The sequence below is a fragment of the Mesoplodon densirostris genome, chromosome 5, assembly GCF_025265405.1.
Source record: "Mesoplodon densirostris isolate mMesDen1 chromosome 5, mMesDen1 primary haplotype, whole genome shotgun sequence".
Taxonomy (NCBI): Eukaryota; Metazoa; Chordata; class Mammalia; order Artiodactyla; family Ziphiidae; genus Mesoplodon; species Mesoplodon densirostris.
The window spans coordinates 29,524,808-29,537,621 of record NC_082665.1 but is presented as its reverse complement, the minus strand read 5'-3'; the positions used below and the strand labels follow the sequence as shown (position 1 = coordinate 29,537,621).

The 12,814-nt window shown below is 34.8% G+C and overlaps 1 protein-coding gene across 2 annotated transcripts; it reads right to left on the bottom strand.

Annotated features, from left to right (window-relative positions):
- Positions 1-1,905: 1,905 nt before the first annotated feature.
- Positions 1,906-12,634, bottom strand: HSPA13 (heat shock protein family A (Hsp70) member 13). Of its 2 annotated transcripts, XM_060098618.1 has the most exons (6): positions 12,565-12,598; positions 11,612-11,776; positions 10,652-10,992; positions 8,019-8,232; positions 6,017-6,184; positions 1,906-5,058 (listed from the first exon to the last, which is right to left on the bottom strand). In XM_060098618.1, exons 2-6 carry the CDS (start codon positions 11,679-11,681, stop codon positions 4,391-4,393), a joined length of 1,461 nt encoding a protein of 486 aa, XP_059954601.1. In that variant the 5' UTR covers positions 11,682-11,776; positions 12,565-12,598; the 3' UTR covers positions 1,906-4,390. The 2 variants fall into 2 exon arrangements, with proteins under 2 accessions (XP_059954601.1, XP_059954603.1); XM_060098620.1 differs by lacking the exon at positions 11,612-11,776 and having other exon boundaries at positions 12,565-12,634.
- Between the last annotated feature and the right edge of the window lie 180 nt (positions 12,635-12,814).

Sequence of the window (12,814 nt, the reverse complement as noted above, 5' to 3'; positions counted from 1 at the left end):
CTCATAGCTTCAGGGTCTTGAGGATATTAGGGAAAATAACTTATTTTCTTGTGGCATTTTCTTATAATTCCTCATAAAATTAGCAAGTCACTGAACTTTGTTCATTCTCTTTCTATCATCTCCATTCATAATACTTAGCACTTTCTTGCCAGGCACTCACAAAAGCCCAATGAATTAGGTACTATTATCTTCATTTCGTATCTAAAAAAAATCTGTAAATTCAAATTTGCTTCTCAGAAATGTAAAGAATTAAATAGCACTGTCTAAACCTGTAACATTATCTGGTAAACAAGAGGTCTTTCATGGATACTATCCAGTTTAGTACTGAACAAAAATGGTACTATAAGATTGCATTATGGGATGGATAAGGCAGCACAGCATTGTGGCTGAATATGGACTGGACTTGAAAAACTCTGCCACGTATTAGTTGTATAATCCTGGGAAAATTACCTAACACATCTGTGCCTTAATTTCCCTATCTGAAAATGGGGTAAGAGTAACTATCCCTAAGTTTGTTAGAACAAAATTAATTAGAATTGTTAAAACATTTAGAACACTCCTGTACATAGTAAGCACTATTATCTATTGTTGAATAAGAAATTAATAAAAATTTAGTAAGCTTAAGTCAAGAAAAAATGTATTATCTCAGTTTCTGTGAATCGTGACTCTGGAACTGCTTACCTCAGTGATTCGGGCTTAGGGTCTCTCACAGGATTACATTCAAATTTGAAGTGTGGCTACATCATTTGAAGTCTTGAATACCAGGTCGAAGCATTGGAAGTCACATAAGAAGCTGCCTACCTCAATAGGGCACTGTGTATTTGTTAGTCAAGTGAAATAAATGTGGATGTATCACTATTATTTCCTCATATATCTTGAATCTCCCAGCAGCAGTAGTTAAAATAACTATGAAGGAATCACAGGAACTAGTGATTGGAGAGTCAAATCTACTGTTTTTATTTAAGGGCTCATTTGAAAAGACTACATTTATCAAATGAACTTTAAAAAAAATTGTATTGAGTTTCTTGCCCAAAGAATCAACTTTATTAGAGAATTATAAAGTATTAATCACCAACCAAAGGATTACAGTAGTCTATTATGCAGGATTATTAACTATCTAGATTAGTTTTGGCTCTGTTATAGTCAGAAGACATGAATTGGTATTCAGAATTTTGAGTATACTGTTCGTGATACAGGAAATGTCTCTTCTAAATTAAAGAAATATTTCACTCTATGACATATTTCTTTGACATATTTAATTTAGAAGAGACATTTCCTGTATCATGAACAGTATACTCAAAATTCTGAATACCAATTCATGGCTTCTGACTATAACGGAGCCAAAACTAATCTAGAAAAACAAATATCGTATATCGCTTATATGTGGAATCCAGAAAAATGATACAGATGAACGTATCTGCAAAGCAGAAATAGAGACACAGACATAGAGAACAAACATATGGACACCAAGTGGGGAAGGAGGGGTGGATGAACTGGGAGATTGGGATTGACACATATACATTACTATGTATAAAATAGATAACTAATGAGAACCTACTGTACAGCGCAGGGAACTCTACTTAATCCTCTGTGGTGACCTAAATGGGAAGGAAATCCAAATAAGAGGGGATATATGTATATGTATAGCTGATTCACTTCGCTGTACAGCAGAAACTAACAAAACATTGTAAAGCAACTATACTCCAATAAAAATTAATTTTAAACAAAGAAAGAAGTAGAAAAGTAAGCAATTCCAGGGACATTCAGGATGTAGGGAATTAGGTAATAGCTGCTGAGGTCACATGCCGTGAGCATCAGATTAGCTCTATTCCCATTTCCTTTCTTATTTACATACCTCACAAATGTACTCTGGGCATAGTCCAGAACAGAAAATAAAGGACACAATTTAAAAAACAAACTGCAAAGTGGTATTTATTTACATTAAAATGTGAAATACCTGTATACACACAAATCTAAGAGGCACAATCTGTTATGCACAATAACTAGGATCTTCAGAACATGTTATACACAACAGTATCTGCTGATACATTAAGTGGTTCCAGTGAAAACACAGTAAATACCAAAACATTCCTGACACAAAATAAATTATTCATTCACATATTCTAATCATACAAGACAGTTAATATTTTAAAAGTTATGTACTTCAAAAAACACTAGCAAGATGTACAACCAAAATGTATTGTTTATGAAAAATGTCTTCAGATTATTATGCATAAATGATCCCTTTCAGAATGCATTTTTACCTTTTAAATAAATAAACTACATTCATTTCAAGACTATTTATATATAGCCCCCTAATATGATTGAAGACATTACTTATTTTAAAGGTATAACTATACTAGAGAATAGTTATGCTTTTCTAATATGCTAAACTAATGTCCCCCAATTCCAACACTGCCTATTTTTCAGAAACAATCAAATTATTTAAATTCCAATTTTAGAGTATGAGATTAGCTGCCGTGTTTTGCAAATTGTTTCCTCTAAGGACTGTTAACAGATTGTCCTGAACTATCTCATATACTGGAGAAATTCAAGCTTTAAAAAAAAAAATCTTAAAATGCTTTAGGTTAAAGCTGGTTACTATGGAGATTTTGATAAATTGAACACTTTTCTCTTAAAGACCTTTGCAAAAAGATATTTTTCAATTTTAAAATCTAGTAAAGATTTTTATAAAGTCCAAAAGAACACTTGAATAGCTTCATAACGCAGTGAAGGATTCCTCTTTGGCATTTCTCCATTTAGTTCTAAAATAAAACATGTCAACATTTTATATTTTTCTATTTACCTACTACAGGCATTTTCTGTACACAAAAGTATTTGATTTAAATTGTTTTAACAGCAATTTCATTGCTAAGAAACTTTTTTTTTTTTTTAGGATCTGCAAAAAACACTCAGATTTTTACTATGAGAAGCAGAAATGTTTTGATGTTGCTGAAATGAGTTTGCTTATTTCTCTTTTTCAGTGGTTGGAAATTCAACATCCTTTCAAATTCAGCAATGGACAAAGCAGACATATTTTATATTAGCAAAACTGCTGACCAGAGTTTAATTTTTGAATATCGATAGGAAGTAGCCTCTATTAAGGAAAAAGAAAATCTTCAAATAATAGGGGCATCACATAAATAAAACTACTATATTTTCCTTCTTGGTTCCTGCATCTTTTCTAAAAGGAAACAAACCAAAACTACTACAAATACGGATTTGTGGACATTTTTTTCATTGTCTTCCACATTAGATTTCCACATTATTTCCAGTATTCACAAACTTTTTGCTCTCATCACACACTAACCTTAAGGCTAAAAACAGTCCAAGTCTGATTATTTTTAAATGATGGTAGGAAACAATAACAAGGTTTTTACAAATGAGTACAATTTTCCTCATTCAAAACTAAATACGGGGAAAAATCTCAGTAAAACTGAATCAAATGCAAGCTAAATTCTCCAGGGCTTACTGAAAATAAACAATGAAACGAAAACAAAAACATAAAATAAATACTGCACCTAATTACTGCTGTTTATCAATGTCTACAAAGGTCTTAAATAACAAAAAACATTTATAGTAATGACGACTTTATTGTGACATTAACACATTTTTAAAATGTAATTAATAATTCTCTATTGTTTTCAAACCATGCAGAATCATGGAAATCGAAGCAGAGAATGACACATAGCAGATGAAGGAACTAAAATATAAATTGGTAATGAAACATTTGAATAAATCTGTAGCTATTTTAGAAAGAAAATAAATTGATCCAATAAATATATTTTGAAAATCTGGAGAATGCAGGTTATAGGAATAGGACACAAAATGGGATACTGAGTTTGTGAAAGTAATTTTGTTATATATGGCAGTTATTGAATATTATATATGCAGCTTATATTAATAACACTGCTATCTCCCAGCCACTGTAAGTACCTGACATCAACACTGTCCTTCAAGTATAGTTCAAATTTAAGAGTTACATGTGATAACCAAGTAAATAAATTACCAGCTCCTGCTAATACAATTTAGTAAGAACTGAGAATCCTATAATTGGCACTAGGCAATGTTTATAGAAGATAGTTTTAAGTGCACATGGATATCTACTTCCAGAATCCAGAAAATACAGTCACCTATGCTCCTGTAAGAGTTTTACCTCAATTCTTTCACTTTAGAAGTATTTGTTGAAATGGGATCTCTCCAAAATCAAGGATCAATCTGGCCACATTCAATTCTAAAACAAAATGTTCTGTAAAATTTCATATATATAAATGTTACCTTTTAGGTAAATGTGTGAGATATTTTAGAGACTTGATTTAGTGGACAGAGGTGGTCTGATAAATAGGAAGAGATCATCAGACAAGATCTCAAATGACCATCCCTCCATAATTCAGTTGAAGTTGGTCTTTTGTAAATGCTTATTGGGAATTTCTAACGCACTGACTTGGAGAGGCCAAGAGCCTCCATCAATCCCTGCTTGGATAGCCACCCCTGTCACCACTGCCAAGTCAGGGTCTACAGATGTGTTGGGATCCTTTCCAAAGAACTCTTGAATGACTTGGCGGATTCGAGGAATTCGAGTTGAGCCCCCAACCAAAACCACCTCATCAATCTCAGTTTTTTCCAGGTGTCCTTCTTCTAACACTTGCTGAATGGGTACTAGTATTTTCTGGAAAAGATCGTCATTAAGGGTGTCAAAGAGCTTCCGTGATACTTCTGTTTCAAATAAAACCTGACTTTCTCCAATTTTCTTCTCAGGAAGGCTAGCTCCAAACATGCTGTTCACATGGGGGCTGTCTGCTGGGGAAAGTTCGTCCTTTGGCGGTTCAGTGTCACTACTCTGAGGTTCCTTCCCGTCCTTTTCCTCCACCGTTAGTAATACCGACATCTGGGCAGTCTGATGAAGAGTCAGGTTTAATTTGACCATTTCTACAGCTTGTCTTAATCTGTGGATTTCCTCTTTCCTGGAGGGTAGGAAGCCATATGTTTGATAGATCTGTTTATATAAGTACTGAAGCAATCTTTGATTGAAGTCTTGTCCTCCAAGTTTATTGTTTCCTAAGTTAAAAATTAAAAAGTTTATGTTATAGTTATGAATATATGTGTATGTGTGTACATATATATGTGTGTCTGTGCAGTATGTATGTATAAATGATATTCTGGGAATAATAAGTCCTTATTTAATGGATTAAGATTTTATTCATACAAAGACTGATTAAAAATAACTGGATTAAAATTATTTTAATTCAAATGTGTACTATTAAAACACAGTGCACATCCGGGTTTAAATGATGTAATAGGAAGTATCTCAGTGATATCAAATACTTTTGCAGAAAGTAAGAAATTGAGAACACTGACCGGCTTTTAAGTAGCAATTTAAAAACACTAAATGTCATTATTTTCAACAGAAGGAAGTCCTTCTTTTAATTAAAAAGTACCAGTAAGCATTTTCTCTTTTTTAAAAAATCCTTTTGTTTAAATGATTAAGAGCTGAAAAGTAGAAAAAATAATTTAATTATGAAAAGAGTAATGCAATATAAATGCCCACCACTGAACTTGGTCCTAAATGGAGTCCAGTTAGGCCACCTGTAACTTAAGCTCCACAGGCTTAACTCCTAAAACTAAATTAACCTTAAAAAAAATATAGAATGCAAAATACTATTATTAGATTTCCTAAAGATATCTATTTTGTGAAACAGATTATTAAATGAAATAAACTGATCGTCCTTCATTTTAAAATAATTTCTTTCCTTCTGTTCCCTTTACCATGGAGGTGAAAACAACTGGCTCAGTTAGCTACAAATGGCAGTATATTTATTTGACTTACAGGAAGTCCAGTTATTTTTTGAGACTTAACTTTTTGCTATAAATACAATAAGTGGTAGCATAAGATTACATGTACAGAAGATTACCAAAATGAACGCAAAGAATACGGAAAAATTTTTAAATGAACACTTTACACATTAGATATGTTAACGTGCCTCAATCTCTTTAATGCTCCCTCTATTTTTCTTACCAGACATCGCTCGGGTTAAAAACATTCCTCCTTGTTTATTCAGCAATGATACATCTAGAGTTCCTCCGCCCAAATCTATCACCAAGACGTGAAAGACATCAGCTTTGTGGAGACCATAGGCCATAGCTGCTGCTGTGGGTTCATTTATTACTCTTAAGATCTTCAGTCCTAAAAAATTGGTTGGAGGGAAGAACAATCATGAGAGGACACTATTAAGAAATTTCTTCTCACTTAATCTTACAACACGTTAGTATCTTCTCTGATGTGAACTCCACTGAGTACACAGTCACAGACCCAATAAAAATGACATGGGGCAAGAGGGAAGGGATGTGGGAACAGATGTATATGTATGATTGATTCACTTTGTTATAAAGCAGAAACTAATAATAAAAAAATAATAATGACATGGGAAGGATAAATATATGTTCTTCTAAATGGGTGTCATTAAAATTATTCTAAAAGAAGATTATAATATAAAAAAAGAAAGGCCCAGATTCAATGGAATACATCATTCTATTCTTTATTAACACTTAATTTTTAAAAATCTCTCAGCCTCTTCTAATTTTCCTATTTTACTTGGGAATATATGAGCAAATAAACTTTAGTCATTATGCACTGTAACGAATTGCTATAGAAATGAGGTAAGCTTAGTGTGCTCTTCTTTTAAAAATGACTTTTTGATAAAAAGAACACATGAATAAACAGAGGAGAAATGATAATATAATGAAAAATCCAGATGATAGGCTCCAATAACTACAATGACACTTTTAAAAAGTACTTAAAATGCAAGACACTTGAATGCAAATCTGAAATATACAGCAAAATCTGACTTCAAGGTAAAGTTAAACAGTAAATGTGCAAGCAAAAGATCAGATTTCCTTGAGCAAAACTCCTGCTTTAAACTAACTGCCACACATAATGAGCGGCCATGAAAGTAGTATGGCTTTATGTATCACAAGCCATAGAAACTAGTCAAACTCTGAAGAATTTATTCAAAGACCGTAATACCCTTCCCCTGAGCTCTCTGACTTCATCACTCACTCTGCTCTGGCCACACTGGCCAACTTCCTATCTTCTTATGTGCCAGCAAATTCTCATTTTATGGCTGCTACACTGGCACTCTCTCTCCTACAACACAGTTCCTCCATATATCTGCTTAGCTCACTACCTTGCTTCCTTCAAATCTGCTTAAATGTCACTTTCTCAATGAGGTCTACCTGACCGCTCTCTTTGAAACCTGCAAATCCCCCTATTCTCTGATCACCCACCCTCTCCCCTTATCCTGTCTTTTTTTCTACAGCACGTTACTTTCTGACATACATTGTACCAAGGCTCTCAACCAGAGGTCATTTTGTTCCTCTGGGGACAGCTGGCATTGTCTGGAGACATAAAATTATCACTACTTGGTGGGGAGAGTGCCACTACCTTCTAGTGTGTACAGGCCAGGGGTGCTGCAAAATACCCTATAATACACAGGACAGTTCCCCACAGCAAAGAATAATCCAGCCCCAAATGTTAATAATGCTAAGTAAGAAACGCTGTAATATACTTATCTTCAATGCTGATTTTCTGTTCCCTCCAATAGAATATAAGCTCCATGAGAAAACGGATTTATCTGTTTTGTTTACCTAGGCACTTAATACTTGCTGAATGGTGTTGAACGAATTTTCTCCCACCTCAGATTTTTAAAAAACATTATATTATATTCATCTTAACACTAAAAGAATTTTAGAAGAAAAAATTCCTCATTGCTAACACGTGTCCATGTTCTTTCTCAGCCTTTCTCATATGCCTCATAGGCTGCTGTCATAATACACACATTTTACATTGTACCATGGAGCTTTCTAAATTGTTTGTAAACCTATATAAAAATCCATCTGATTTATCAACCATATAGTTTGTCTAGGTGCCTAGTTAGGTGGTTTGCAAAATGATACACATTACTACAGATTTTCAGCCTAACAAAATTTTGAACAAAATGTACTCAGGCAAGTGATATTACCTGCAAGTTTAGCAGCTTGAATTGTTGAATTTCTCTGTTTTAGATCAAATTCTGCTGGTACAGAAATAACAGCATTGGCAACTGGCATTCCAAGATATTCCTCTGCCATTTCCTTTAATTTCAACAACAGTCTAGAGCCAACATATTCTGGGGAAACGGTGATGGTCTCATTACTTGTCACAGAAAACTCAACCATTCCATTTTTGTTTAAAACCTGTGAATAAGATTTGCAAAAATAAAAAAAAATATATATAAAACTGTGTGTGTATATATCTACATATACGTACATACACATACGCTAACACACATACATATGGAATGTATTCAATCAAAACTTACCTTTAAAGGGTCATAAAATTCATTTGTTATCTAGCAAGTGCATTTACTAAGATTAGAGGTTATTAAAAGTCATACTTTAAAAGCTGTAAAATGAATCCACTCCACAGTTCTCAATAAGAGCAGAAAAATAAAATTCATTACTAAGCATATAATTGAAACAGAAGATTCTCAATATATATCTGTTAAATGAAAGAAAAAGATGAATGATGAAATAGAAGGAATAACAGTGGCTAACTCATGTTTGTGACTCAAGATCTTCTTTTTTAAAAAATTAATTTATTTCCAAAAGTAATAGATAATTGAAAGAATGTTCTGGTACATATTAACAAGAATAATTTTAGTACTTCGTTATGTTCTTATCTAAGAATCAAATATCACATTCTTGTTTCCATGGAAACATGTATTAGCATCTTTTTCCTGCTAATGTAGTTGTACATTTGTACATTTAAAAAATTAGACTAATTCTAAAACATACTAGTTTCACCAATAGTTTGTATTAACATCAATAGTAAAAGAAAATTAGTCTGTTCTAAGAAATTATAAGAAGTTTACCCCAATCATTCAAGACTACATAATTAGTTTTCAATTAAGAAAATCTGACCTTCCAAAAAGTATTTTACCTGTCTGGGGAAAACAAAAACAAGCTATGAACACTTAAAATAAGGTCCTTAAAATAAGACCCAAATATACCAGTACCTTCAGAGTGATCATGAAACAGAAACAACAAAAATATCAGATCACTTAGAAACTTAAAACAAACAAAAAAAAACCTTTAAAATAACCCTTGGATCAATAAGTAATGTACCCAAAGCTGTAATTTAGAGGAAACTGTATAGCTTTATATGATTTTATCATTACATAAGAAAAATTACAAATTAGTAAAGGGTCTTAAGAAAGAAGCTAAAAGAGAACAAAGAAGTAAACCTAAGAAATGCCTGGAGAGATTGCTTTGTTGCTCCTTTGAAAATGAATAAAAATTTGAGAATTTTTATGATGCAGTAATCAATAAGTAGCACTGATGCCACTATTTTAAAATCTATTTACTTAGAATCTCACTTCATAATTAACCAAAAAGGGGGGGGGGAAGAAAACCCTACATGGAATAAACATTTAAATGTTTAAAGAAAAAAAAAAAAACCAGCAAAACCTAAATCTACAAATACTTATATAAAAGCATTAGAAAAAAAATACAAGTGGATAGGATGGGAAAGGTCACTGTAAGCATGGTAAGAGTCCAAAAACATTTTACAAAAATTATTAAGAGATGATTTTACCACATAAAAATTTAAGTCTTGACAGTTCAAAAATAAAATTATACGTCATTTTTTTAAAAAAAGGAAAAAATACTGAAAACACATCACAAAGGTATTTTATAGTCATTAAGGGAAAGATAAACACCCCAAAAGAAAACATGACAAAGGGTAAGAAGTGGATCACTAAAGAAAATTAAAATGCCAATAAACACATTTTTTAAAAGTCTGACCTCAACAGAAATCACACGAATGCAAATTAATACAAGATATCATTTTTTTATTTATCTATTGGCAAAGACTGAAAAACAAAACTAGTGAAGATATAGGCAGTCTAAAAAATAGATAAGGGCACATAAACTTTTCGGTGCACAATTTGGCAATACAGATCAAAACACTTAAAAACATGCAATCATTTGGCCTATCAATTCCAGTTCTTGAATTCAAATTTAGGAAATTATGAGAGAACTGTAAAAACATACATATACAAGGATATTCACTGAAGCTCCAATAATAGTGGAAAACCAGGGAAAAAATAAAACTTACACTGACAGAGACTGGACAATTAATTGGCGGAACAGTCGTTTCACACAACCATGAAAGATAATGATGTGAGCCCACTGACTAACTGTCCATGATATACTGATGAGTTTCAAATAAGTCATTATACAGCATGCCTAGTATGATCTCTTTTTATGTATATAAATATGTATACACACAAACACAGGAAGAATATCTGTTTATCCATCCACCCATCTATAGGTACATGGGGCTTCATTAGCCTCCGGCTACAATGAAAGAGCTGTGCAGACATTCTGAGGACAGCAGAGTGAGGAGATAGTAATGTCCTAAGTCCTCAGTAATACTGCGGGACCACTGAATTAGCTAACCCTGGAGCTGCTGTGGGATTGTTTGTTATATGAGATAATATAACTTCCAGGCAAACTGAGTCTGTTGAAATAGAATGTTTTGTGACTTGAAGCCAAAGCAGTAATTGAAACAGTATGTTGAATTAAAGTTAAAATAGATTTTGGCTTCACTTACCTTAAATGGGTATCTGCCAATTTCAGCTTCTAGCTCTTCTGGGGTAAAAATCTTGCCTATGAATCTTTTCGCGTCATATATTGTGTTCTGAGGATTTGAGTCGGCCAGCTCTAAGCTTTCATACCCCACATAAACATCGCTGTCAGTAAAGGACACCATGCTGGGTAGGCTGACGTGCCCATTTTCATCTGGAATGACCTTTACTTTTCCTGTTCCAGGAAAAAACACCCCAACTGAACAGTAGGTAGTGCCAAGGTCAATTCCAATCACCTTAGGAGTAGGCAGTGGTAAATACTGTTGCGTGAAATAGCCAGCCAACAGGAGAGTCAGAACAGCTGATCCTGAAATACAGGCAAATTACAAGTTGCGTCTTATCAAACTAGTACAATGTGCAAAATTACGACAGTAAAATCCCTTTACTATCACGCTTCCATACTAGACTAAAAATACTCTCCAAATATTTTCTTTTATAGTACTCACGATAACATTTCTCAAACATCAAGTTTTTCATAATGCAAACTGACTATAATATAATTAAAATGAAGTAACAACAAAAACAAACAAACAAAAAAACCCCTGTATGTTCGTGTGCTTCACTTATGGGTGAGTAAAGGAATAAAAAATAAAAACATTTCGATAATAATTGTGCTAATGCTGACAGGAGAAGTCATTCATCTGGAGCAAAAGCTAGAATATAATCCAATTCTTGATCAAATGATATTTAGATTTTATAGTTTTATAATTAGCTTTAGATATCATTATTAAAAAGAAACTAGCATTAAAATTTCCACAGCAAAAGCTCTGTTATTGTAAGGGTGAAACTCTTTATCCCCCCTCTCTTTTTTCCTTTCAAAAGGATGAAATGGATACACTGGATTAAAATAATTTTAGAAATTGCTTAGATATTTTTAAACGGTCCCTTCATAACAGAACATAGTTAACTTTTTCTGTATTAAATACCAATTAAGGACATCTTGAAGAGGTGATATTTCGGAGAAGAATTAAAAGTGTGTAACCCTGATGATAACATAAATGGAAGCTCTTTGAAGTCAGGTTTCAGTCACGCTGTATCCCCTGCACCAATGGTTCCTAGCCAGTAGAAGACTGTTCAATAAATATTCATTGCTGAAAAAGCCAAATACAAACAAACGCCACGCAGACTGTAAACATAAGTGATGGAGAAAGAAGTCAATTCGTATTTACAGCTAATCTGTCATTTTGTTTCGGGAGGCTGTGCTATACACCTGTGTTCATCCATGTTACATACAACTCAAAACACCAATTTGTAGGAGTCGGCTTTACTAATTATTAAGTCATCCTCATCAACACGTAATGAAATGACATCAGGTGTCAATTCCACCTTCCTCTTGCCCGTACGTACACATTTTCGGAAGCATTTCATCACCTTCTCCTCCGGAGAGGGTAATTCCTACCCGAATTGGTGGAAAGAACACTGGACTATATACATCAAAGAGGTATCTGGCTCCCTCAAAATCCAGCATCCCATGAGTCTACAGCTCGGGATGCTGCGGCTGCTCCTCCCCCTTCCTCCACAAAGGGGTCTAGGGGTCTAGGAGATGCACATTCTGGCAGCCTCTCAAAGGCCCCAATTCAACCAACGATTCAAAAATCGACGTTGCGTAGGAAAGAACCCTTCCCGAGGCCCAACGTCCCTGGGATGTATGCAGAGGCCGCCGCCGGCCTTACCCGGGCCTACTGCGGCCCGGGCCTTCCTAGAGGCGACCCCCAGCCCGGCGTCACGAACAGCCCCAAACCGCCTCTAAGTCACCTTTCTGGCGCCCTACCCGCTGCGCCAGCGGGATCCAGCAGATGCAACAACGACCCCAACACCCCGGCCTCCCTCAACCGCTCCGGTGCCCGCAACAGCGTAAAGGACCCTCCTGGTAACTGACCTAAGACCGTCATCTCTCCGGCCATCACAGTCCCGCCGAAGAGGCTTAGGATGACTGTACCAGACGTGAGGCACCGCCCCCACGCCGCCCGGCAGCCCCGCGCTCCTCTGGGAAATGTAGTCCTGTTGCTCTGACGCGGCCAGAGAAGCTACATCTCGGACCAGAGAAAGGACTTCATTTACCGTGAGGCCGCGGGCCTGAGGGCCCCCATTCAACGGCTGCCAGGGGCGCCCGAGCCGCCCTCCTACGC

Excerpts from the sequence above, each read along its gene's own strand:
- HSPA13 (XM_060098618.1), bottom strand. The coding sequence starts at position 11,681 with ATGTTATCATCAGGGTTACACACTTTTAATTCTTCTCCGAAATATCAC. Across the intron at positions 8,233-10,651 it reads TTGGCAGATACCCATTTAAG|GTTTTAAACAAAAATGGAAT; the intron begins GTAAGTGAAGCC and ends TCTTATTCACAG. Across the intron at positions 6,185-8,018 it reads TCAAGCTGCTAAACTTGCAG|GACTGAAGATCTTAAGAGTA; the intron begins GTAATATCACTT and ends CCAATTTTTTAG.